This window comes from Chiloscyllium plagiosum, unplaced genomic scaffold, assembly GCF_037043375.1.
Source record: "Chiloscyllium plagiosum isolate Xiang-an unplaced genomic scaffold, Cpla_swu_hap1 HiC_scaffold_9, whole genome shotgun sequence".
Lineage (NCBI taxonomy): Eukaryota > Metazoa > Chordata > Chondrichthyes > Orectolobiformes > Hemiscylliidae > Chiloscyllium > Chiloscyllium plagiosum.
The window spans coordinates 6,328,460-6,352,164 of NW_028270147.1; the positions used below are offsets into that span (position 1 = coordinate 6,328,460).

Genomic DNA, 23,705 nt, shown 5'->3' on the forward strand with positions numbered 1-23,705 from the left:
ATTGCCCAGAGGGTAGTTAAGAACTTGCTTTGAGCCTGCAGTCACATTGAAGTCAGACCAAGGGTAATATTTGACATTCTCCGAGATAAATTAGTGTTTTTCTTTTAATAACAATAGTTATACAGAATCCTTCCATGCAGAAACATGCCATTCAACCCATTGGGTCTGCACTGACGTTCCAAACAGAATCACACTCAGATCTCCAGCTTATCCCCATAACTCTGCATTTCCTTTGGCTGACCTACCTAACCTACACATCCCTGCACACTATAGGCAATTGAACATGGCCAATCGACCTAACCTGCACAGCTTTGTACTGTGGGACGAAACTGGAGCACCTGGAGAAAACCCACACAGAATGTGCAAACTCCACACAGAGGCCCAAGGCTGGAACTGAACTAGGTCCCTGGCGCTGTGAGGTAGCAGTGCTAACCACTGAGCTGCACGGTTACATAGATACTATTAGATTAGCATTTTATTGAATTCCAATTTCACCACCTGCCACGGTGGGTTTGAAACCTCCCGATTGTAGGTTTGCTAGCGCAGTGACAATACCACTACACCACCACCTCCCCAAGTTGACTTTTAGGAATAGACAACTGTATGGCACACAAGAGATTTAAAATTCAAATAATTACAGCATTTGGGGTTTGATAATTAAGAAAGAAGGTTATTTACATTGCTTGGTGAAGAAACTAAAAGTTCAATGTTGTCAATGTTCAAAATGATGACCGTCCGCAAAGTAAAATCATAAAATGGAAAAGTCAAAATTTAAGTTGTGAATAAAGTAGGCCGCACTGGAATAGAACACCAATGAAAAGGGTGAATTGTTTACTGAGTTTGAAGTAGCTCATGACTTCAAGTTTTAACCTACACTGTTAGTAATTACAATAAAAAGGTGTTTTTCCTCCATTCATAGATGAGGGCATCACTGCCCAGGCAGCATTTATTACCCATTCCTAATAGCCCAGAGGGCAGTTAAGAGTCAACCACATTGCTGTGGGTCTGGAACCATGTGTAGGCCAGACCAGGTAAGGACAGCAGTTTTCCTCCCTAAAGGACATTAGTGAACCAGGTGGGTTTTTTCTCCCAATGGATTCACGGTCATCATTAGAGTCATAGTGCCAGATTTCTTTTTAAATTGAATTCAAATTCCACCATCTGCCGTGGTAGGATTTGAACCTAGCTCCCTTGGATCATTAGCCTGGGTCTCTGGTCCAGCAGTAATACTGCCAGGCCATCACCTGCTCCAATAAAAATTTCTACAGATCTTGACTGAAGTGATTTAATCTTGCAACCAAAGCTGCAGTCCTAAATTTGCTTCCACTGGCTAACAATACCATTGATAAATGGAAATGTTAATGCTTATCCCTGGATCATCCTCCAGGTGCTCTGGTTTCCACTCATAATTCAAAGATGTGCAGATTAAGTGCATAGGCCATGCTAAATATCCCATAGTGTCCAGGAATGTGTAGGCTAAATGGATTAGCTACGGGAAATGCAGGGTTACAGGGATAGTGTATGTGGGTAGGTTTGGGTGGGATGCTGTTCAGAGGGTTGGTGTGACTCAATGTGCTGAATTACCTGCTTCCACACTGTCGGCATTCTATGACTATTTTGCCTTTTTTTAAAAAGCTGTGTTCACTTGTAAAATAAAAGATTTATTTTATGTGGATTGTAGATGATTTCAGTTTGACACTTCACTCATTCGGAAATTAGGGCATCCCACATCTCTTTTGTCTGTGCTGCTGTTGTGGGGTTTGCACCGTAGTTTAGGAAATTTCCAATCCATACACCAATGCCACGAAGTTTTAATTTCTTCACGATAGATGATTTCAATGAAATGCTATCTGGATCGTCATACCAAACCTCGTGGTGTGTATTATTAACCTGCAAAAAACAAAGCCAACGAGAGTTACACAGGGGAGGTTTCGGCAACAAATACTGGCCTAGCCAGTGACACTCACATCCCATGAGTGCATAAAACACCCTCCTTTGTAACAGCTTATGAAAACCACTGCAGTCTTACTTATACTGTGGTGAAGCACAGTCCAACAGTAGTGTCCCTGCCTCTAAGCCAGAAGACAAGGTTTGCTACTGAGGTGTGTCATAACATTTCTGAACCGCTTAATTAAAAATACCTAAAAATACTGTATAATCTGCAATGTGTTTTTTGCACACTTACATTTTTAGAAATAAAATCAGAAAGTAATACTAAAAAATGATAGTCACTAATTCTTCATTGAGATCACAGGATTTTGAATGAGAATAAATGTCAACTCCTTTAATTCTTCAAATTACTAAAATTGGCAAAAGTAATGAAAGTATTTGGCTGAAGATTGGGGTAGAGTACAAATAACTGAATAAGTGGCTAATGCTGGTAAAATAATTTTCATCTAACTGAATTAGCTACAAGTTTGACAAATTTCAACTAATTAGATAACAATGATGGTTACTGAGCGACACATTTTCAATTGTCTTAAACAGATGTGTCCAACAGAGTTAGGCCCACATGATTCAAGATTCCTGGCACTGGGATAAGGGGTGAATGTCAATGCGGATCATAAGCCTATAGCGTGCCATCCTGGTCCCCCAGTGCTCTCCTCTCCCCGCTGTGCCAACCCCTCACTCTCAGGTATACTCTTGTGTCCCCCTCACCCCTAGGTTTTTGAGGAGAGAGTCTGATCACCTTTTCAAGGATTCATGGTGCCCAGAATTCTTAGCTCAAGTATGAAAATCCAGCTCAATACAACGACATTCTTTGGTCTTGATTTAAGAACAAAACAATCTGCATTCATATAGTGCCTTTATTTAGTAATATAGTGTAGTATTTCTTAGCTGAAAATGTGTTGCTGGTAAAGCACAGCAGGTCAGGCAGCATCCAAGGAACAGGAGAATCGACTTTCGGGCATAAGCCCTTCATCAGGAATGCCCGAAACGTCGATTCTCTTATGCCCGAAACGTCGATTCTCCTGTTCCTTGGATGCTGCCTGACCTGCTGTGCTTTACCAGCAACACATTTTCAGCTCTGATCTCCAGCATCTGCAGACCTCACTTTCTCCTGTAGTATTTCTTAGAACACTATCCATAAAAACCTGACATCGAGACACCTTAAGGAAATGTTAGGATAATGACTAACTGCTTGATCAAAGACTGATGTATGAAATAATGCATTGAAGATGGAAAGGAAAATAGGATTAAAAAAGGGATTTCTAGACCCTAAAGTCTAGGAAGCCAAGCTATGCAAGGCTATAGGCCAAGTGATGTAAAAGGGATTAGAATAGTCAGGTGGTTGTTTTGACAGGCACAGATATGATGGGCTGAAGGGCTTTTTTCTGTGCTGTCGACCTCTATGACTATATGTTACCAATAACAACAATCTTTCCTCAGCCACTCAATATCTCTGTTACTTCGCTGTGCCTGGCTCAATATTTTGGAACTCTGTCACTAACAGCTCTCTAGGTCTCCTTCCATTCCCTGGATTGCAGCAATTCAGAAAGACACCACCTTCTTCGGGGACAATTAGGGACAATAAATATTGTTCCAGCCAGCCATTGTCCACGTACATGAGTATATAAAGGAAATGAAACACTGCAATGTTCACATTCTACAAGTCAAATTGAAATACACAGCCTCCACATCGCTTTGATGGATAGTCTTACCATGTAGATATAGTAGGGGGCTTTATGGTCATCATCCCAGTATCTGCCACTAAGTGATTTCGGCAGGTGTCTCATGATCTCCTTGTACGGTATCCAACGGCTGGCTCGAAAGCTGCAACTGGATTTACTGAAATGGAACACTGTCAAATCACATCTACCAGCCTGAAAAGTACAAAAAGAGCAACAACACTTGTGAATAGAGTTCCTGTGGTTCCTTCAAAAATGCAGAAACAGTGAGATTATTTTTAAAAATGCCAGACAATTTAAGATATTAAAAGGCATATAATTTCTAATGAAGAACTCAATTAGGCCAGGAGAATGGACAAAGAAGTAGCAGATGAAATGCAAGTGAAGAAGAGAGGCAAAAACTATTTTCTAAATGGGGAAAGGCCTCAGAAATCTGAAGCACAAAGGGACTTCGGAGTACTAGTTCAGGATTCTCTTAAGGTTACCCTGCAGATTCAGTTGGCAGTTCGGAAGGCAATTGCAATGTTAGCATTAATCTCGAGAGGGTTAGAATACAAAAGCGGAGGTGTACTGCTGAGGCTATCTCAGACTCTGGTTACATTGCATTTGGAATATTGTGGTTTGGAATATTTGTGCATGCTGTATGCCAGGAAGGATGTTCTGGCTATGCAGGGGATCCAGAGGAGGTTTACAAGAATAATCTGGGGAAGAAGGGCTTGTCATAGGAGGAACGGTTGAGAAGTCTGTACTTGATAGAGTTCAGAAGGATGAGAGGGGATCTGACTGAAACTTACAGAATACTGAGAGGCCTGGATAGAGTGGACATCAAGAAGGTGTTTCCACTCAAAGGGGAGATGAGGACCCAAGATTACAGCCTCAAAGTAAAGGGATAACCCGTTAGCATTGAGATGAGGAGGAGGAATTTCTTCAGCCAGAGGGTAGTGAACCTGTGGAACTCATTGCCGCAGAGGGCTGTGGGGGCCAAATCATTGAGAGTATTTAAGACAGTGATCGATAGGTTTTTGATGAGTAAGGGGATCAAGGCTTACAGGGAGAAGGCAGGAGGATGGGATTGAGAAACACATCAGCCAGGTCCCCTGGAGTTTCTGATTGATAGTCTAGTGATAACACCACTCGGCCATTGCCTCCCCTTCATCCAAAGTTGACTACTGCTGTGGTTCTGTGTGCTAGCTGTCTCTCTAAACTCCCTGGATTGCAAAACCATGTGCTTCTTTCCATGAAGGCAACTTGTCATTGGCCTTAACCGTTAGCTGCCATCCTCTCCCCTCAGGCAGCCACTGCGTGACCTCCTTTACCCAGGAGGCAGGGAGGCAACACATCATTGGATTCTTACCTGTACATGCAGAAATGCTTTTTTCTTCTTTATTTGTTCACAGGATTTGTTCATGGCATGGTAACTCAGTGGTTAGCACTGCTGCCTCACAGTGCCAGGGATCCGGGTTTGGAGTTTGCACATTCTCCCCATGTCTGTGTGGGTTTCCTCTGGGTGCTCTGTTTCTTCCCACAGTCCAAAGATGTGCAGGTTAGGTGGAATGGCCATGCTAAATTGTCTGTAGTGTCCAAGGATGTACAGACTAAGTGGGTTAGTCGTGGCAAATGTGGGGTTACATGATGGGGGTGGGTCTGGATGGGATGCTCTTCAGAGAGTCAGTGTGGCCTTCTTCTACACTGTCGGGATTCTGTGAATCTGTGGTTCGATTTGGGCATCACCAGCAAGGTCAGCGTTTGTTGGCCATTCCTCATTGCCTTTGAACCCAACTGGCTCGTAGGGGTCATTTTGGGGGCCTGGAGCACATATAGGACATTGTAGGTGAGGATGGCAGAATTAAAACCATAAATCTGAAGAAACAGGAACAGGAGTAGGTCATTCAGCAACTCAAACCTACCCCACCATATGATAAGATCATGGCTCGCATCCAATTTCTTTCCCTTTCCTTTCATAAAGCACATTAGTGAACCAGTGAACAATATCTGTTCCCCTCTCAAATTTCTTATCACTCTACATCTTCCAAATCTTCCCTGACCTCCCTATGAAACCTCTATTGTACTCCCATGAGCAGCCCATATTTTCATAATCAAAGGTCTCTTCTGTACTACTTGCTTAGTTCTTCTAGACTCTTTGGTGGTCACCAACTCCCTCAAAATAAACAGAACAACATTACTGAAGTAGATTAGGTTATCTACAGTGTGGAAACAGGCCATTCAGCCCAACAAGTCCCCACCAATCCTCCGGAGAGTAACCCACCCTGACCAATTTCCCTCTGACTAATGCACCTGACACTATGGGCAATTTAGCATGGCCAATTCACCTAACCTGCACATCTTTGGACTGTGGGAGGAAACCGGAGCACCCAGAGGAAACCTATGCAGACACAGGGAGAATGTGCAAACTCCACTCAGTCACCCAAGGCAGGAATCAAACCTGGGTCCCTGGCACTGTGAGGTTGCAGTGCTAACTACTGAGCCACCATGCCGCCCTCAAGTCGTCCCCAGACAAGCTTACAAATGAAAACTATTGGGTTGTTTTAACATATAAATGTCCTGGCTGAACAGTTACAGATAAATTAGCTTCACTGTTTTATTTGCCTCAAGGAAGCACTGACAAGGCTGGACATAACCATAACATGGAACTCCTATTCTGAGTTTTCTGGAGTCAATAATCAATTTTTAAGTTACATCTTTTTTTTCTTATTCTTAAAAAATATTCAAAATGGTGCCAGATCATGGCAACAGTGGAAAAGCTTTTCACTACTGTTTTTCTCACTGGAAAATACACATGACAACAAAATCATTCATTCATTCAATATCTAAGTCAAATGGATACAACTGAAAAATGAGTGTAAATATCAAAGAAATTAATGGAGAAGGAAGCAAAATTTTGAAAACATTAAAAGATTTTCAAGAAGAAGTCACAGTTCTTAGGATTAGAGGGATCAAAGGATATGGGGAGAAACCTGGAACAGGGTATTGAATTGAAATATCAGCCAAGATTTTATGAATAACAGAGAAGGCTCGAGGGGCCAATGGCCTACACTTCCTTTTTTCTATGTTTTCATGAAAGCAAGTTAGCCAACGTAAAATCTGTATTTGCAGCATTATATTTTATGTTGCTCAAAAAATGCATAACCTACAGTCAATCCATGTAAGATTCTGTAAATCCCACTTTCGAAATAGAACCAGTTTGACTCAAAATTGGGACAGAGATAGACTTTAACCTCACACCTTTAATGCATTATCTGAACCGAGGTGACACATTTTGTTAGAAAATCTGAAGTTATCTTGAAAATGTGACTTAAAAGGAGTTCTGGAATTTACATACTAATGAACCGAAACTGGCAAAATTATTCTAAAAGATGAAATAGTTAATCTAAGTTTGTTTACTATATTGCAATTGCATGATACTGTAACATTTTGCTATGAACTCTGTGTCTTCCAGTCCTGCTTCACAACCACCCGATGAAGAAGCAGCGCTTCGAATGCTAATGTTTCCAAATAAACCTGTTGGACTCAGCTAACAATGGGATCTTGACCAGATGGGCCATTGGGCTGAGAAGTGGCAGATGGAGTTTAATTCAGATAAATGCGAGGTACTGCATTTTGGGAAAGCAAATCTTAGCAGGACTTATACACTTAATGGTAAGGTCCTAGGCAGTGTTGCTGAACAAAGAGACCTTGGAGTGCAGGTTCATAGCTCCTTGAAAGTGAAGTCACAGGTAGATAGGTTAGTGAAGAAGGCATTTGGTATGCTTTCCTTTATTGGTCAAGGTATTGAGTACAGGAGTTGGGAGGTCATGTTGCAGCTATTCAGGACATTGGTTAGGCCACTGTTGGAGTATTTCGTGCAATTCTGGTCTCCTTCCTATCGGAAAGATATTGTGAAACTTGAAAGGATTCAGAAAAGATTTACAAGGATGTTCCCAGGGTTAGAGGATTTGAGCTATTGGGAAAGGCTGAATAGGCTGGGGGTGTTTTCCCTGGAGTGTCGGAGGCTGAGGGTGACCTTGTAGAGGTTTATAAAATCATGAGGAGCATGGATAGGATAAATAGACAAAGTCTTTTCCCTGGGGTGGGGGAGTCCAGAACTAGAGGGCATAGGTTTAGGCTGAGAGGGGGAAGATATAAAAGAGACGTAAGGGGCAACTTTTTCACGCAGAGGGTGGTACGTGTATGGAATGAGCTACCACTGGAAGTGGTGGAGGCTGGTACAATTGCAACAGTTAAAAGGCATCTGAATGGGTATATGAATAGGAAGGGTTTGGAGTGATATGGGCCAGGTGCTGGCAGGTGGGACTAGATTGGGTTGGTATATCTGGTCAGCATGGATGAGTTGGACTGAAGGGTCTGTTTCTGTGCTGTACATCTCTATGACTCTAAAACCTGGTGTTGTATGATTTTTAACGTAAAAAAAATAGACTATTCCAAAATACAAGTAGACACCCTGAATGAACATCAGAGGGATATATTAGACATAATCAAATTTCAAACTGATTTCTTGTGCAAGGTAAACTAATCATTTTAGCCTTACCTCAAGGAAGCGCTGGCAAGTATAGTCATAACCATACCAGGGAACTCCCATTAGGAGTTTCTTGGAATCAATACCTAGATTGATATAAGCTGAGAGACCTAAAGGGGAAAAATTAATGACAGTTTTAGATCAACATTGATGCAGGATGGGTAAACCCTGAACCAGAAAGTGATTTAGTACATACCTGCTAATGTCTTGTTATAGGGCGCATTTGGCTTTGCAAGACAATCACCTAGCGTTCTACGTTCTATGTCAAATGACATCACAAATAAGAAGTCACAGGCATTTGCAATTGCTGTGTAATCAAAACATCGACCAATTTTACAATGCGGAGACCAAGGTACGTTAAATGTGACCTAAAGTAGAAAAATAACAAGAAATTAATTTCTTCTAAGGGAATGAGATGAAATCAAGCATATACATCTGAGTTACTCACTGCAGGACTCCAACAGCAGGTCAGAGGCTAGGAATATCTATGGCAGAGCCTGCCCACCATCTACCAGGCACAAGTCAGGAGTGTGTTGGAATGCTCCCCACTTGCCTGGATGGGTGCAGCTCCAACAACACTCAAGAAGCTCAACACCATCCAGGACAAAGCAACCCGCTTGATTGGCACCACATCCACAAAATTCCACTCCCTTCACCACCAACACTCAGTAACAGCACAGTATACTATCCACAAGATGCACTGCAAAAATTCAGCAAAGATCTTTACATAACACTTTCCAAGCCATGATCACTTCCATTGAGGGGGACAAGGGCAGCAAGAACACCACTCTCTGCAAATTCCCCTCCAAGCTACTCACCATCCTGACTTGGAAATATATCGCTGTTCCTTCACTGTCACTGGGTCAAAACCCTGGAATTCCCTCCCTAATGCCACTGTGGGTATTCCTACATCACATGAACTGCAGCAGTTCAGAAAGCACCACTTTCTGAAGGAGAATTAGGGATGGACATTAAATTCTGGCCCAGCCAGCGACACCCATATCCTATGAATGAATAATAAAAAATATAGTGGCTACAAAAGCATGTCAGAGGCTGTGAAATCTGTGGCATTTATCTCCTGGCTCTATAAAGTCTGTCCCACCACCTATGAGGCACAGATCAGGGGTGTGATGGATAATTTCTTCATGCCTGATTGAGTTCAGTTCCTCAAAACTACTCAGTATAAAGCAGCGAAATTGGCTGCTACTCTACCAGTCGTAACTATTAGGTAAAAACAAGGACTGCAGTTGCTGGTAACCAGTAAGGCAACTAAGGTTATGGTGAAAAGGCAGGAAAGTTGAGGATTATAAGATCAGCCATGAGCTCACTGAGTGGCAGAGCACACTTGATGGGCTGAATGGCTTGATTGTGCTCCTATGTTTTATGGCAACATCCTTTCAGGCTGAACATTCCTGATCATCATAATTCACTATATTCTAAACAAATCTCCTCTTCTAATCTCTAGCACATTTGGCAATTACCTAAGGGCTGTTTTCACTGGTTACTAGCCCACATACTACTGGTTACACTTTCTACTCATTGATGTTATCAAAACATTTTGCATATTGAACATTTTTTGGCATCTCCACTTTCCTCACAACTCTTAATTCCCTTACTAATTAAAACTCTGTCCATCTCAGCCGTGAATATATATATAATGATCCAGCTTCAACAGCCCTCTGCAGCAAAGATTCACTCTGAGAGGAAAAAAAAATTCCTCCTCATCTCGGTCTAAAATAAACAACAACTTATTCTGAGATGATGCTCCCTGGTCCTAGAATCTCTCACAAGCAGAAATACCCAGTCGAGTCCCCTAAGAATCTTGTATGTTTTAATAAAGTCACTTCTTATTCTTCTAAACTCCAATCAGTACATGCCAACTTATTCAAACTCTCTTCTTAAGACTGTCCCTCCATACCTGACATCAGCCTTGTGAACCGTCTCTAGACTGCTTCCAGTGTCAGTACATTTTTCGTTACTTATGGGAACCAAAATTGTCCACAATATTCCTGTAATCTAACTAACGACAGAGATACAAGTAGAAATTGCTGGAAAAACTCAGAGGTCTGGCAGCATCAGTGGAGAGAATCTGAGTTAACATTTCAGATTGAGTGACCCTTCCTCAGAACAGATGGTCTAACTACTGCTTTGTATAATTTTAGCAAAGATTACCTACTTGAAGTGCTCCAGCCTGAAATGTTGATTTTCCTGCTCCTTCAGATGCTGTCTGACCTGCTGTGCTTTTCCAACAGCACACTCTCAACTCTGATCTCCAGCATTGGCAGACCTCACTGTCTACTACCTACTTTTATACTCAATAACCTTTTAAATAAAGATCAGCATTCCAGTTCCTTCTCTAATAACTGCTGAATTTGGATGCTAACCTCTTGTGATTTATGCACAGGACTTCTCAAATCTCTCTGTTCTGTTGGTGGTAGCTCTAATTGTAACTGTGAATACAGAATAAATAACTCTCAAAGAACAGTCACAAGCACAGTGGGCCAAATGGGCTCCTCCTGTGTTGTATAATTCTTGTGTAAAAGTTATGGTTTCACGCATTCCGTCCCAGGAAGCTGAGCTGAAATTTATTTATATAATTCTGAACTGTAAGGGCTAATCTGCTGAAAATTCAGTTTAAGATTAGATTCCCTACAGTGTGGAAACAGGCGCTTTGGCCCAACAAGTCCACACTGACCCTCTGAAGAGCAACCCATCTGGTCCTACTTCCCTCTGACTAATGCACCTAACACTACAGGCAATTTTAGCACAGCCAATTCACCTGATCAGCACATCTTTGGACTGTAGGAGGATACCCACATAGAGAGAAGGTGCAAACCCCACACAGTCGCCCGAGGCTAGAGTTGAACCTGGGACCTTGGTGCTGTGAGGCAGCAATGCTAACCACTGAGCCACCATATTAAGCTATTTCAAACTGAACTATCTAAGCAGCCTTGTACTGTGACAATGCATTAATAAACAGCAGCCAGATATAATCTTACTTATCCAGAAAAAAGTGTCACGGTTCATGCTAATTAAATAGAAACCATGTCAAAGTAATGGCTCTTTTACCTGAGATCCTGGTATTTCCCGATGGAAGATGTGTGCAGTTTCCTGAACCAAGTGGGGCAATGCGTGATAATTTTCAGATCCAGGTTTAAGGACATCCCACATTTCCAAATTGATGCCATCCATAAAATGCTTTCTTGCAAGCAGCACTTTTTTTTTGATCCACTTTGCTCGCTTCCTTCGATTTAGCAGGTTCTGCTGCGATATAGTTGCTGGTGAAGCATTAAGAAAGAGCAACAGGTATTTATAAGATAAAGTCAATGTACTGTAACCAGACCATAGGGCTTCTCATGAATTAGAGAAAGACAATGGGTGTTGGTTTAATCTGAGGGTCACCACGCCTCAGGCAAGGGGAGAGATTGAGAAGGAGAGTCCTTCATGGTAACCTCAGCCAAAGTGGGAATTAAACCCATGCTGCTGGCATCACCAACCAGCTATCTAAACCCATGCTGCTGGCATCACCAACCAGCTATCTAAACCCATGCTGCTGGCATCATTTGCACAACAGACAGCCCCAAACTCTGAAAGAATTGCAAATATGAAGTCGATAGAAGTTTACAAATTTATGAAAGGCTTGAATAGAATGGATAATCAGTGTCTTTTTTTCAAGGTTGGAAATGTCACTTGTTAGGGCACATAGTTTAATGTAAAGGGGGGATTCTTTAAAGGAGATGTGAGAGGCATTTTTTTTCACACAGAGTGTGGTAAGTGCCTGAAATGCACTGAGAGGAAGTGGTAAAGCATGTAGAATAATAACGTTTAAGAGGCATCATGACAGGTACATGAATAGGCAGGGAATAGAGGGACTCAGATCGCATAGAGGCAGAAGGTTTTTAGTTTAGAAAGATATCATGTATCAGCACAATCTTGGTGGGCCGAATGGCCTATTCCTGTGCTGTACTGTCCTATGTTGTTCTTAGATAGTAGTCAAGGAAGATCTCCCTGGTAGCTGAATTTACATTGTGCCTTCCACAGTCTAAGAATCTCCTTCAAAACAAGACAATTATTTCTAAAGTATAATGACTGATATCTTGTTCGCAGATATTGTATCTATTTATCCCCAGCAAGGGGCCATGAATAGGAAGTTAGGTAATCAAGAGGGATCAGTTTATTGTTTTATTGGTGTTAGATGAGGAAAAAATGTTGCCTAGGGCACCCCAAGAACTTCCCGTTCTTCGTAAAATTGTGCCATTGGGGCCTTCTATGTGCACCTCAGCAGAGGGTGTTCAGTATTTCATCAGAAATGCAGCACTCCCTCAGTGCTGCACTAAATGTAAAGTCCCAGGGTAAACCCAACCTTCTGACCTAGAAGAGATATTTAAACAGTAAAGTGATCTTGATTTCTAATGGGAGTTTGCATATCATGTGACCTGTGTCTACGTATTCCACACTACAAGGTCACCAAGACTTCCAATAGTCTCCTTTAAAAAATGGCTCAACCTATCTGACTCTATACTTTGGACAGCAACTGATTTCTTTATAACTTCATAACAGTTAAGAGGAAGCTTTATCATAACAGTTCATAAGACATTACCTTTTAATATTTCTGCATTTTTAATTGTAGCCTGAAATGTGTAAAGAGAAAACAGATTTTTTTTTAATTCATGGGATGAGGGCTTTGCTGGCTTGGACAGCATTCATTGCCCAACCCTAATTGCCCAGAGGGCAGTTAACAGTCAACCACATTGCTGTGGGTTTTGGAGTCACATGTAGATCAGACCAGGTAAGGATAGCACTTTCCTTCCCTAAAGGACATTAGTGAATCAGATTTTATTTCCCCAACAATTGATAATGGATTCATGGTCATCATTGGACTTTTAACTCCAGGTGTTTATTGAATTCTGATTCCACCATTTGCCACGGCAAAATTTGAACTCTGATCCCTAGGATATTGCCTGGGTCTCTGGATTAACAGTCCAGCAACAATATCACTAAGCCATTGCTTCCCCAATAGAAGGAAGGGATTGCTGCATTTTTAAAAAAGCAAATAGTCTGACACTCATTGTAAGTGTTGTTTACACAACTGCTTGTTCAAGCACTGGGCAAGTCTAGTTGTAGATGAGCTCGAGCCAAGGGGTATATACAACAGAGTTTTGGCTGGCAATGAGCTGCTGACTGGTCTAGCACTGCTGACCCATTTTTGATAACAAGGACCTTTTGCCTGCTAACAACTATGTTAGTGATTCCCAGATAGTTGTGTGTGAGAATACTTGGGCAGACATCATTGGACCTCTAGAAAAGAATGAGCAGTAAAAACTCCTCAAGTCTGATAAAAGCTATTTTACTTCCTCCTATCCAGTCACCCTATGCCTCTTGCAAACAAGTGAAAGCACCTGGAGAAAGGAGGTTGAGGAGTAGCAAGTCCTGACAAGCCAGAAGGTGCATCTCAGCAAACCCTGGAATAGGAACCATATTAACTGCCTTCCTAATACTTCCCTCTGCCCATGCCACCCAGATATGTTTCTCTGTCTGTATCTGACTGTATTGGTATATAGAGGCAATTTTACAAGGGGGGTTAGAGTTTTAACCTTTAGAGTTAAATGCCAATAGTTCATAATTGTTTACCTGTAGCTGAAATCTATTTGTTTGCAATAAATGTCAACTTGTGTTCAGTACAGAAAGCAGACCCTTGCTTTATGTCAATATGGGTCTAAAATGCAAATAATTTGGGGAACTTTGCATCGTTTTATGAAATGTATGACAATTAGTGTGACTCTGAGAGTAGCAGGACTTGGATATCCAGGGTACAATCCCAATGAGGCGTGACAATTTTGTAACATTTCTCACTTCTCAACATTGAGAAATTACACAAACCACAGACCATGATTATTCATCTATTATTTTTGGTAGGTAGAATATTTGCTCAGAATTAATGAGCATTGACTGAGTATTCAACCCTCTTCCAGTGTCTCAATTTATCCAATTATATTTCTATTCTAATCTAATCTAATCTAATCTAAATCTAATCTAATCTAATCTAATCTATTCCTTTTGGTGCCATCCAACTTTCATGTTAATGCATCTCTGGTGTTCTCATTAACCACAGCAATGGGGTTGATTCGAAATGACTGCCTGGCCAATTCAATAAGGACAATAAATGCTGGCCTAGCCAGCAATGCTCACATTCCATAATTGAATTTAAAAGCAATTATTAACTTCCAGCCACTCCTGCCTCAGTGCTCACACACCCAGCAAAGACCTCAAACTTGACAGGAAAGGTGCAAAACAAAACATACAGGAGTGGCCAATCCCCAGCAATAATGGAGAAAAGCCACTCTGGAGTTCACTGTAAGTGTAAAAGCAAAATTAAACATGAAGGATATTTCAACTAGAGCATTCACACCGAATTAATCCCCACTGTGAAATTTCTTGTCTTTTTTTATATAAGATTTTGATCTCATATTACTTCATGGCAATCTAAACTGGAAGAGACAAAACAGGGAGGTTGCAATATTGTTGAACAAGTTTGCAGAGATATTTTCCATTATAAACATGTACAGAGGAATTGGTAAGTAGAAACATGAAGTGCAAATGTGTGGAAAAATTAGACAATGGGAAGTAATGCTTTGCAGACAGAAAAGATGCGTCATTGTGAAATTTTTAATACATTGCACAGAATAATTTGCAACTGTTGTATCAAAACTGGGGAGGAATGTATGGAATGTTAAGGGAAGACAAATTAGAATTGCTAAGAAAACTCTGCACACTGTGTTCCTTTATAAGACTGTTGTAATGAGGCTGGCATTTTGTGAGGATTTGATTTTTTCTTTTTTGTGATAAAATTAGTTACCTTTCAGGACAACTCGAACATGATTTGCATGAGCATGACACAATAGCTCACGGTCATACTTTCCAAAGGCAACAATTGTCGTGACCTTTGACCAGTCGTAATGTTTCCAATCCATTCCTCCACTATCAAAGACAACGACCTGTTACAAAAATAAGGCAGTCAGTCGAAGAAATGACATGAAACAACATCAATCTTTCTTCAAAATAAATAACATTATCCACGCTCCGGTAACAGACCAGGAAAGGGATTGAGTCTGCAGGTTATTTGCTGAATCCCTTGTGACCACACTGTCCACTGAGCAACATTACCCTGAACCTCAGCAACTACTGAACAGTTACATTGTCATTTTACACTAAGGTTTGTCCTAAGATCTATTAAATTGTATGCACTTTAATCCAAACCAGAATCTCAGGTTGACAAAAGCTGAGGTGAAGTCACAATTTTATTACGTGACCCCCAAGATTCTTAACTGGTGCTTCAGGGTCAATATTCTGTGAAAACAGCAAGCCTCAACTATGGTATTAAGCTGTCATTGTAAGATCACACATCATTTACGAGTTTACATCTCAGAATATTTTTTTAAAGAAAGGATTTAATTGGTGCTGCATTTATAATCATAGCACAGACAATGACTGTCTCCAAGCAGAAAGAATCTAACCATCACACCTTATCATTCAATGGCATTGCCACTGCTGAATCCCACATTATCACCATTCTGGGAGATACCTTTGACCTAAAACTGGACATGCCAGTTTGTCCAGCATCGGCAGTCCTCACTTTCTCCATGCCATACAAAAGCGGGTTAAAGCTATGAATTCTGTGGTTAGGAATTCAACAAAAGTGTCCATTATCCAGAAGGCAGAAGTCAGGAGTGTGCTGGAATACTCCCTACTTGTTTTGGTAGGTGCAGCTCCAACAACACTCAAGAAGCTGGACACCATCCAAGACAAAGCAGCCCCCACTTGAGTGGTACCTATCACATTCAGCATCCCATCACTGGACACTCAGTAGCAACAATGTGTACTATCTACAAGACACACAGCACAAATTCACCAAGGCTCCTCCAATAGCACCTTTCAAACCCTTGACCACTTACATCTAGAATGACAAGGGCAGAAGATATAGGGGAACACCACCACCTGCAAATTCCCCTCCAAGCCACTCACCATCCTGACTTAGAAGTATATCACTGCTGCTTCAGTGTCACGGGGTAACAATCCTGGAACTCCCTCCCTCAGGGCATTGTGGGTCAACCTACAGCAGCAGTTCAAGAAGGCAGCTCATCCCCCAGCTTCTCAAGGCCAGCTAGGGACAGGCAAGAAATGCCCAGGTAGAGATGTCCACACCCCATGAACTTTGAAAAGTATTATTTAAAATATCTTGGGTAAATATTCTGTGCAAACAGCAATCCTGATCCATGGGATTAAACTGCCAGAATGGATCACACTTCATTCCAGAGGCTGTACATCAGGGACACCGTTTAACAGAAATCTTTTCCTGCTGCTGCTGCCCTTGTTAAAATATCTTTGCACTGCTCAGTTTTCCCGAGGCTCCTGTTTCACACAGGCTGGAACTAGAGCAAGTTGCACACTTTCCCATCTGGATTGGAGAGAATTTGATCCTCTCTGCATCCCAACAAGGATCTGAGCTAGTCCAGCTCCCCCTGTCCCTGAGCAGGACTCAGCCCCTCAGCCTGGACCTGACCCTTGGTTTGTTTCAAGGAGCCTTCTCCAGTCTGGATCCCCCAGGGCCCGGAGTGGAGCTGGAGCCTGACTGGGAGGGACACTGTTCCCCAGCCGAAGCCAGGCCAGCCCCGGGGAGGGAAAGAACATCCTCCAGAGGAGAATCTCTCCCAACTCACACAACAGAGCGGGGGCTGGGGAGAGGAGCAGCAGCACACGGGGAGAGACAGGAGCTCCCATCCCAATACTCCATTCCAAGTGTTGCTGCTCAATGGCCTTCAAAAGACAACTTCCAGGCAACCAGAGAATTGAATGGTTTGCAAATACCTACCTCGACTTGGTACTGATGGTCGGCGGGCAGAGGCTGGCACAGATTCAGGGATGGACACGGACACCTGGTCAAGGAACCAGCCCCGGAGCTTGGGCGGATCCCCAGCGCCAGCACCGCCAGAAACTGCACCAAAACCAAACTCCAGCGCATCCTCTCGGCCGGAGATGAAGATCCATCAGACACAGTGAGCTGCTTCATTTATACCGAGTGTCATGTGAGTGATGATGCCGCCTCCTGGCTCTCTCTATCTCTATCTCGGTTTGTGTGATAACAGGAAAATGTTGACGCATCCTGGCAAATGTAACTTTGTAGAGAAGTTCTCCCCCGTATTCCATGTCCTGAACAACATTCAATCATTTATGAAGCTTTGACCATCTTTTAGGCAACATTGCTCCTGGGAAAAGGAAAATCGCTTTATATCTGCCTGCTGTTTAAGAGTCACTTCTTAACATTGGCTTCTTATCCCTCAGCCTCTATTCAATACTTCCTTTTTCCAAAATACAGCGCTATATTAACCAGCTCAAACCCTGTCCGTCATCTACAGCTCACACTGAAAACAACAAATGCTGGAGATCACAGCGGGTAAGGCAGCATCCATGGAGAGAGGGCAAGCTAACATTTCGATTCTGGCAATTCTTCATCAGAGCTGAAGTGAAATTGTGTTATCGAGCTGTACAGCACGGAGACAGACCCTTCGGTCCAACTCGTCCAAGCCAACCAGATATTCCAACCCAATCTAGTCTCATTTGCCAGCATTTAGCCTCTATCCATCCAAACCCTTCCTATGCATATACCCATCCAGATGCCTTTTAAATGTTGCAATTGTACCAGCCTCTACCACATCCTCTGGCAGCTCATTCCATACACGTACCACTGTGTGAAAACATTGCCTCTTCGGTCTCTTTTATATCTTTCCCCTCGCACCCTAAATCTATGCCCTCTAGTTCTGGACTCCCTGACCCCAGGGAAAAGACTTTGTCTATTTATCCTATCCATGCCCCTTATGACTTTACTTAGTCACTGGTCAGCTCTCCGATGCTCCAAGGAAAACATATCCAGTCTATTCAGCCTCTCCCTATAGCTCAAATCCTCCAACCTTGGTAACGTCTTTGTAAATCTTTTCTGAACCCTTTCAAATTTCTCCACATCCTTCCGATAGGAAGGAGACCAGAATTGCACACAACATTCCTAACCAATGTCCTGTACAGCCACAACATGACCTCCCAACTCTTATACTCAATGCTGCGTTCAATAAAGGAAAGCATACCAAATGCCTTATTCATTATTCTACCTACCTGCAACTCCACATTCAAGACGTTTTGAACCTGCACTCCACGGTCTCTTTGTTCAGCAACATTCCCTAGGACCTTACATTAAATGTATAAGTCCTGCTCTGATTTGCTTTCCCAAAATGCAGCACGTCACATTTATCTAAATTAAACCCCATCTGCCACTTCTCAGCCCATTGGCCCATCTGAACAAGATCCTGTTGTAATCTGAGGTAACTTTCTTCAATATCCACTACACCTCCAATTTTGATGTCATCTGCAAACTTACTAACTATACTTCCTATGTTCATATCCAAATCTTTTATATAAATGACAAAAAGTACTGGACCAAGCACTGATCCTTGTGGCACTCCACTGGTCACAAGCCTCCAGTCTGAAAAACAACCCTCCATTACCATTCTCTGTCTTCTACTTTTGAGCCAGTTCTATATCCAAATGGCTAGTTGTCCCTTTATTCCATGAGCTCTAATCTTGCTAACCACTGTTGACGGAGATGGAGAGGTCCAGGAAGGAGAGAGAGGTGCCAGAGATGGTCCAGGTGAATTTAAGGTCGGGGTGGAATGTGTTGGTGAAGTTGATGAACTGTTCAACCTGATGTAGGTGTATCGGGACTTGATGTCCATGGTGAAGATGAGGTGTTCGGGGCCAGGGAAACAGAAATATTGGAGGAGGTGGAGGGTGTGGGTGGATGAGATAGCGCCGATGCAGTCATCAATGTAGTGGAGGAAAAGGTGGTGCCGGTGTAACTGCAGAAGATAGACTGTTCCACGTAGCCGACAAAGAGACAGGCATAGCTGGGGCCCATGAGGGTGCCCATGGCTACCCCTTTCATCTGGAGGAAGTGGGAGGATTGGAAGGAGAAATTGTTGAGGTGAAGACCAGTTCACCCAAACAAATGAGAGTGTCAGTGGACGGGTACTAGTGGGGAGGTCGGGAGAGGAAGAGATGGAGGGCTTGGATGCCCAGGTTATGGCAGATGGAGGTGTATATGTCCATGGTGAAGATGAGGTGTTGGGGGCCGGGGAAACAGAAGTATTGGAGAAGGTAGAGGTCGTGGGTGGTGTCGCGAACCTAAGTGGAGAGTTCTTGGACCAGGGCAACAGGATAGTATCGAGGTAAATGGAGTTGAATTCGGTGGGGCTGGAGCAGGCTCAGACAATGGGTCAGACAGGGTGGTCAGGCTTGTGGATCTTGGGTAGGAGGTAGAATCAGGCAGTGCGGGGTTCCTGAACTATGAGGTTGGAGGCAGTGGGAGGGAGATCCCTTGAGGTGATGAGGTTGTGTACAGTCTGGGAGATGTTGGTTTCGTGATGGGAGGTGAGGTCATTGTTGAGGGGTCAGTAGGAGGAGGTGTCTTCAAGTTGGCGTCTGGCTTCAGCAGTGTAGAGGTCAGTGCGCCAAACTACCACTGCACTCCCTTTATCCGCTGGTTTGATGGTGAGGTTAGGGTTGGAGCAGAGGGAGTGGAGGGCTGCGCATTGTGAAGGTGAGAGGTTGGAGTGGGGGAGGGGGGTAGACAGATTGAGGCGGTTAATGTCTCGGCGGCAGTTGGAAATATAGAGGTTGAGGCCGAGTAATAGACCAGCACGGGGTGTCTAGGTGGATGGGGTGCATTGGAGGCAGGCGAAGGGGCCCTCGGATGTTGAGCGGTAGTCCTGATTGATAAAGTATGCTTGGAGGCGAACGCGGTGGAACACGTGTTCATAGTCACAATGCGTATTGAATTCGTACACAACCTCATCACCTCGGGGATCTCCAATCCACAACTTCCAACCTCATGGTTTGGGAAGCCTGCACCACCTAATTCTACCTCCTACCCAAGATTCACAAGCCTAACTACCCTGGTCGACCCACTGTTTCAGCCTGCTCCTACCCACCGAATTCATCTCCACATACCCCAATAATGTCCTACCTCCCCCCTCCCCGGTCCAGGAACTCCCCACATAGGTTCAAGATACCACCCATGCCCTCCACCTCGTACAGTCATACAGTCATGGAGATGTACAGCACGGAAACAGACCCTTCGGTCCAACTCGTCCATGCTGACCAGATATCCCAAACCAATCTAGTCCCACCTGCCAGCACCAACCCTTCCTCTTCATATACCCATCCTGATGCCTTTTAAATGTTGCAATTGTACCAGCCTCCACCACTTCCTCTGGCAGCTCATTCCATACACGTACCACCCTCTGAGTGAAAAAGTTGCCTGTTAGGTCTATTTTATATCTTTCCCCTCTCACCCTAAACCTATGCCCTCTAGCTCTGGACTCAACCACCCCGGGGAAAAAACTTTGTCTATTTATCCTGTCCATGCCCCTCATGATTTTATAAATCTCTATAAGGTCACCCATCAGCCTCCAACACTCCAGGGAAAACAGCCCCAGCCTGTCAGCCTCTCCCTATAGCTCAAATCCTCCAAACCCTGGCAACATCCTTGCAAATCTTTTCTAAACCCTTTCAAGTTTCACAACATCTTTCTGATAGGAAGGAGACCAGAATTGCGCGCAATATTCCAACAGTGGTCTAACCAATGTCCTGTACAGCCGCAACATGACCTCCTAACTCCTGTACTCAATACTCTGACCAATAAACGAAAGCATACCAAACACCTTCTTCACTATCCTATCTACCTATGACTCCACTTTCAAGGAGCTATGAACCTGCACTCCAAGGTCTCTTTGTTCAGCAACACTCCCTAGGACCTTACCATTAAGCATATAAGTCCTGCTAAGATTTGCTTTCCCAAAATGCAGCACCTCGCATTTATCTGAATTAAACTCTATCTGCCACTCCTCAGCCCATTGGCCCATCTGATCAAGATCCCATTGTAAACTGAGGTAACCTTCTTCGCTGTCCACTACACCTCCAATTTTGGTGTCATCTGCAAACTTACTAATTATACTTCTTATGCTCGCATCCAAATCATTTGTATAAATGACAAAAAGAAGTGGACCCAGCACCGATCCTTGTGGCACTCCACTGGTCACAGGCCTTCAGTCTGAAAAACAACCCTCCACCACCACCCTCTGTCTTCTACCTTTGAGCCAGTTCTGTATCAAAGTTGTGAGTTCTCCCTGTATTCCATGAGATCTAACCTTGCTCACCAGTCTCCCATGGGAAACCTTGTCAAATGCCTTACTGAAGTCCATATAGATCACATCTACCATTCTGCCCTCATCAATCCTCTTTGTTACTTCTTCAAAAAATTCAATTAAGTTTGTGTGACATGATTTCCCACACATGAAACCATGTTGACTATTCATAATCAGGCCTTGCCTTTCCAAATACATGTACATCCTGTCCCTCAGGATTCCCTCCAACAACTTGCCCACCACCGACGTCAGGCTCACTGGTCTATAGTTCCCTGGCTTGTCCTTACCACCTTTCTTAAACAGTGGCACCATGTTAGCCAACCTCCAGTCTTCTGGCATCTCACCTGTGACTATCAATGATACAAATATCTCAGTAAGAAACCCAGCAATCACTTCCTTACCTTCCCACAGAGTTCTAGGGTACACCTGATCAGATCCTGGGGATTTGTCCACTTTTATGCATTTCAAGACATCCAGCAGTTCCTCCTCTGTAATATCGACATTTTTCAAGATGTCATCATCTATTTCCCTACATTCTATATCTTCCATATCCTTTTTCACAGTAAGTACTGTTGCGAAATACTCATTTAGTATCTCCCCCATCTTCTGAGTATCCACACAAAAGTTGCCTTACTGATCTTTGATGGGGGCTATTCTCTCCATAGTTACCCTTTTATCCTTAATGTATTTTTAAAAATCTTTTGGATTCTCCTTAACTCTATTTGCCAAAGCTATTTCATGTCCTCTTTTTGCCCTCCTGATTTCTCTCTTAAGTATACTCCTACTGCCGTTATACTCTTCTAAGGACTAACTCAATCTATCCTATCTATACCTGACATATGCTTCCTTCTTTTTCTTAACCAAACCCTCAAATTCTTTAATCATCCAACATTCCCTATACCTACCAGCCTTTCCTTTCACCATAACATGAATATACTTTCTCTGGACTCTCGTTATCTCATTTCTGAAGGCTTCCCATTTTCCAGCCGTCCATTTACCTGTGAACATGTGTGCCCAATCAGCTTTTGTAAATTCTTACCTAATGCCGTCAAAATTGGCTTTTCTCCAATATAGAACTTCAACTTTTAGATCTGGTCTATCCTTTTTAAAACTAATAGAATTATGGTCGCTGGTCCCAAAGTGCTCCCCCACTGATACCTCAGTCATCTGTCCTGCCTTATTTCCCAAGAGTAGGTCAAGTTTTGCACCTTCTCTAATAGGTACATTTGCATACCTCCTCGAAGACTTCCACTTCCTTGGCCCCAGCGTGTCATTTTCACTATGGACATCTAGTCCCTCAGCACCTCCATCAGCCATGACCAGGGACCCAAGCCCTCCGTTCCTTCCTCTCCCTACATATCCACCAGTACCCTTCCACTGACACTCTTATTCATTTGGCTGAACTGGTCCTCACCCTCAACAATTTCTCCTTCGAGATTTGAGAAGATTTCTAGCCCAGGTTGAGGTTCTGGATGTAGGTTTGCTCGCTGAGCTGGAAGGTTCATTTTTAGACGTTTCGTCACCATATTAGGTAACATATTCAGTGAGTCTCCGGAAGAAGCACTGCTGGTGTTTCCTGCTTTCTATTACACACTAAAACAGCAGCTAATGAACTTGAAAGACCCAATTCAGACAACAAGCAAAACTAATGTCATTTACAAAATACCATGCAAGAACTGTAGCAAACACTACATTGGACAAACAGGCAGAAAACTAGCCACCAGGATACATGAACATCAACTAGCCACAAACCGACATGACCCTCTCTTACTGGTATCCTTACAGATAAGGAAGGACACCACTTCGACTAGGACAACACATCCATCCTAGGACAAGCCAAACAGAGACACACATGAGAATTTCTGGAAGCATGGCATTCCAACCAGAACTCCATCAACAAATACATTGACTTGGATCCCATTTACCACCCCCTGGGAAAAAGAACAGGAAGTTACATCACCATAGGAAATGATATCACCACAGGAAATGACATCACCAACCCAAGGAAATCCAAACATAGAAATAGAAAGCAGGAAACACACCAGTGCTTCGTCTGGAGGCTCACTAAAGATGTTACATAGTATGGTGACGAAACGTCTAAAAACTAACTTTCCAGCTCAGCGAGCTAAGCTACTTCTGGAATTTCTCCTTGGAATCCCCCCACTTCCTCCAGATGAGAGGGGTAGCTATGGGCACCTGCATGGCCCCAGCTATACCTGTCTCTTTGTTAGCTATGTGGAACAGTCTATCTTCCACAATTACACCGGCACCATGCCCAACCAGTCAGTTTAA

At 43.1% G+C, this 23,705-nt stretch overlaps 1 protein-coding gene across 1 annotated transcript; it reads right to left on the reverse strand.

Moving 5' to 3' along the window:
• Positions 1 to 1,704: 1,704 nt before the first annotated feature.
• On the reverse strand, positions 1,705 to 15,158 carry LOC122554697 (di-N-acetylchitobiase-like). Its single transcript, XM_043700075.2, has 6 exons — positions 15,020 to 15,158; positions 11,233 to 11,441; positions 8,360 to 8,531; positions 8,176 to 8,273; positions 3,663 to 3,824; positions 1,705 to 1,890 (listed from the first exon to the last, which is right to left on the reverse strand). The coding sequence occupies exons 1-6, from the start codon at positions 15,132 to 15,134 to the stop codon at positions 1,705 to 1,707; spliced, it is 942 nt and encodes a 313-aa protein (XP_043556010.2). The 5' UTR covers positions 15,135 to 15,158.
• Between the last annotated feature and the right edge of the window lie 8,547 nt (positions 15,159 to 23,705).

What these genes read in the sequence shown, in the direction of transcription:
- LOC122554697 (XM_043700075.2), bottom strand. Translation starts at nt 15,134, where the DNA reads ATGGATTGGAAACATTACGACTGGTCAAAGGTCACGACAATTGTTGCC. An exon ending in CTATAACAAGACATTAGCAG is followed by an intron (nt 8,274 to 8,359) that starts GTATGTACTAAA and finishes TTTCCCCTTTAG; the next exon opens with GTCTCTCAGCTTATATCAAT. An exon ending in CCCCCTACTATATCTACATG is followed by an intron (nt 1,891 to 3,662) that starts GTAAGACTATCC and finishes TGTTTTTTGCAG; the next exon opens with GTTAATAATACACACCACGA.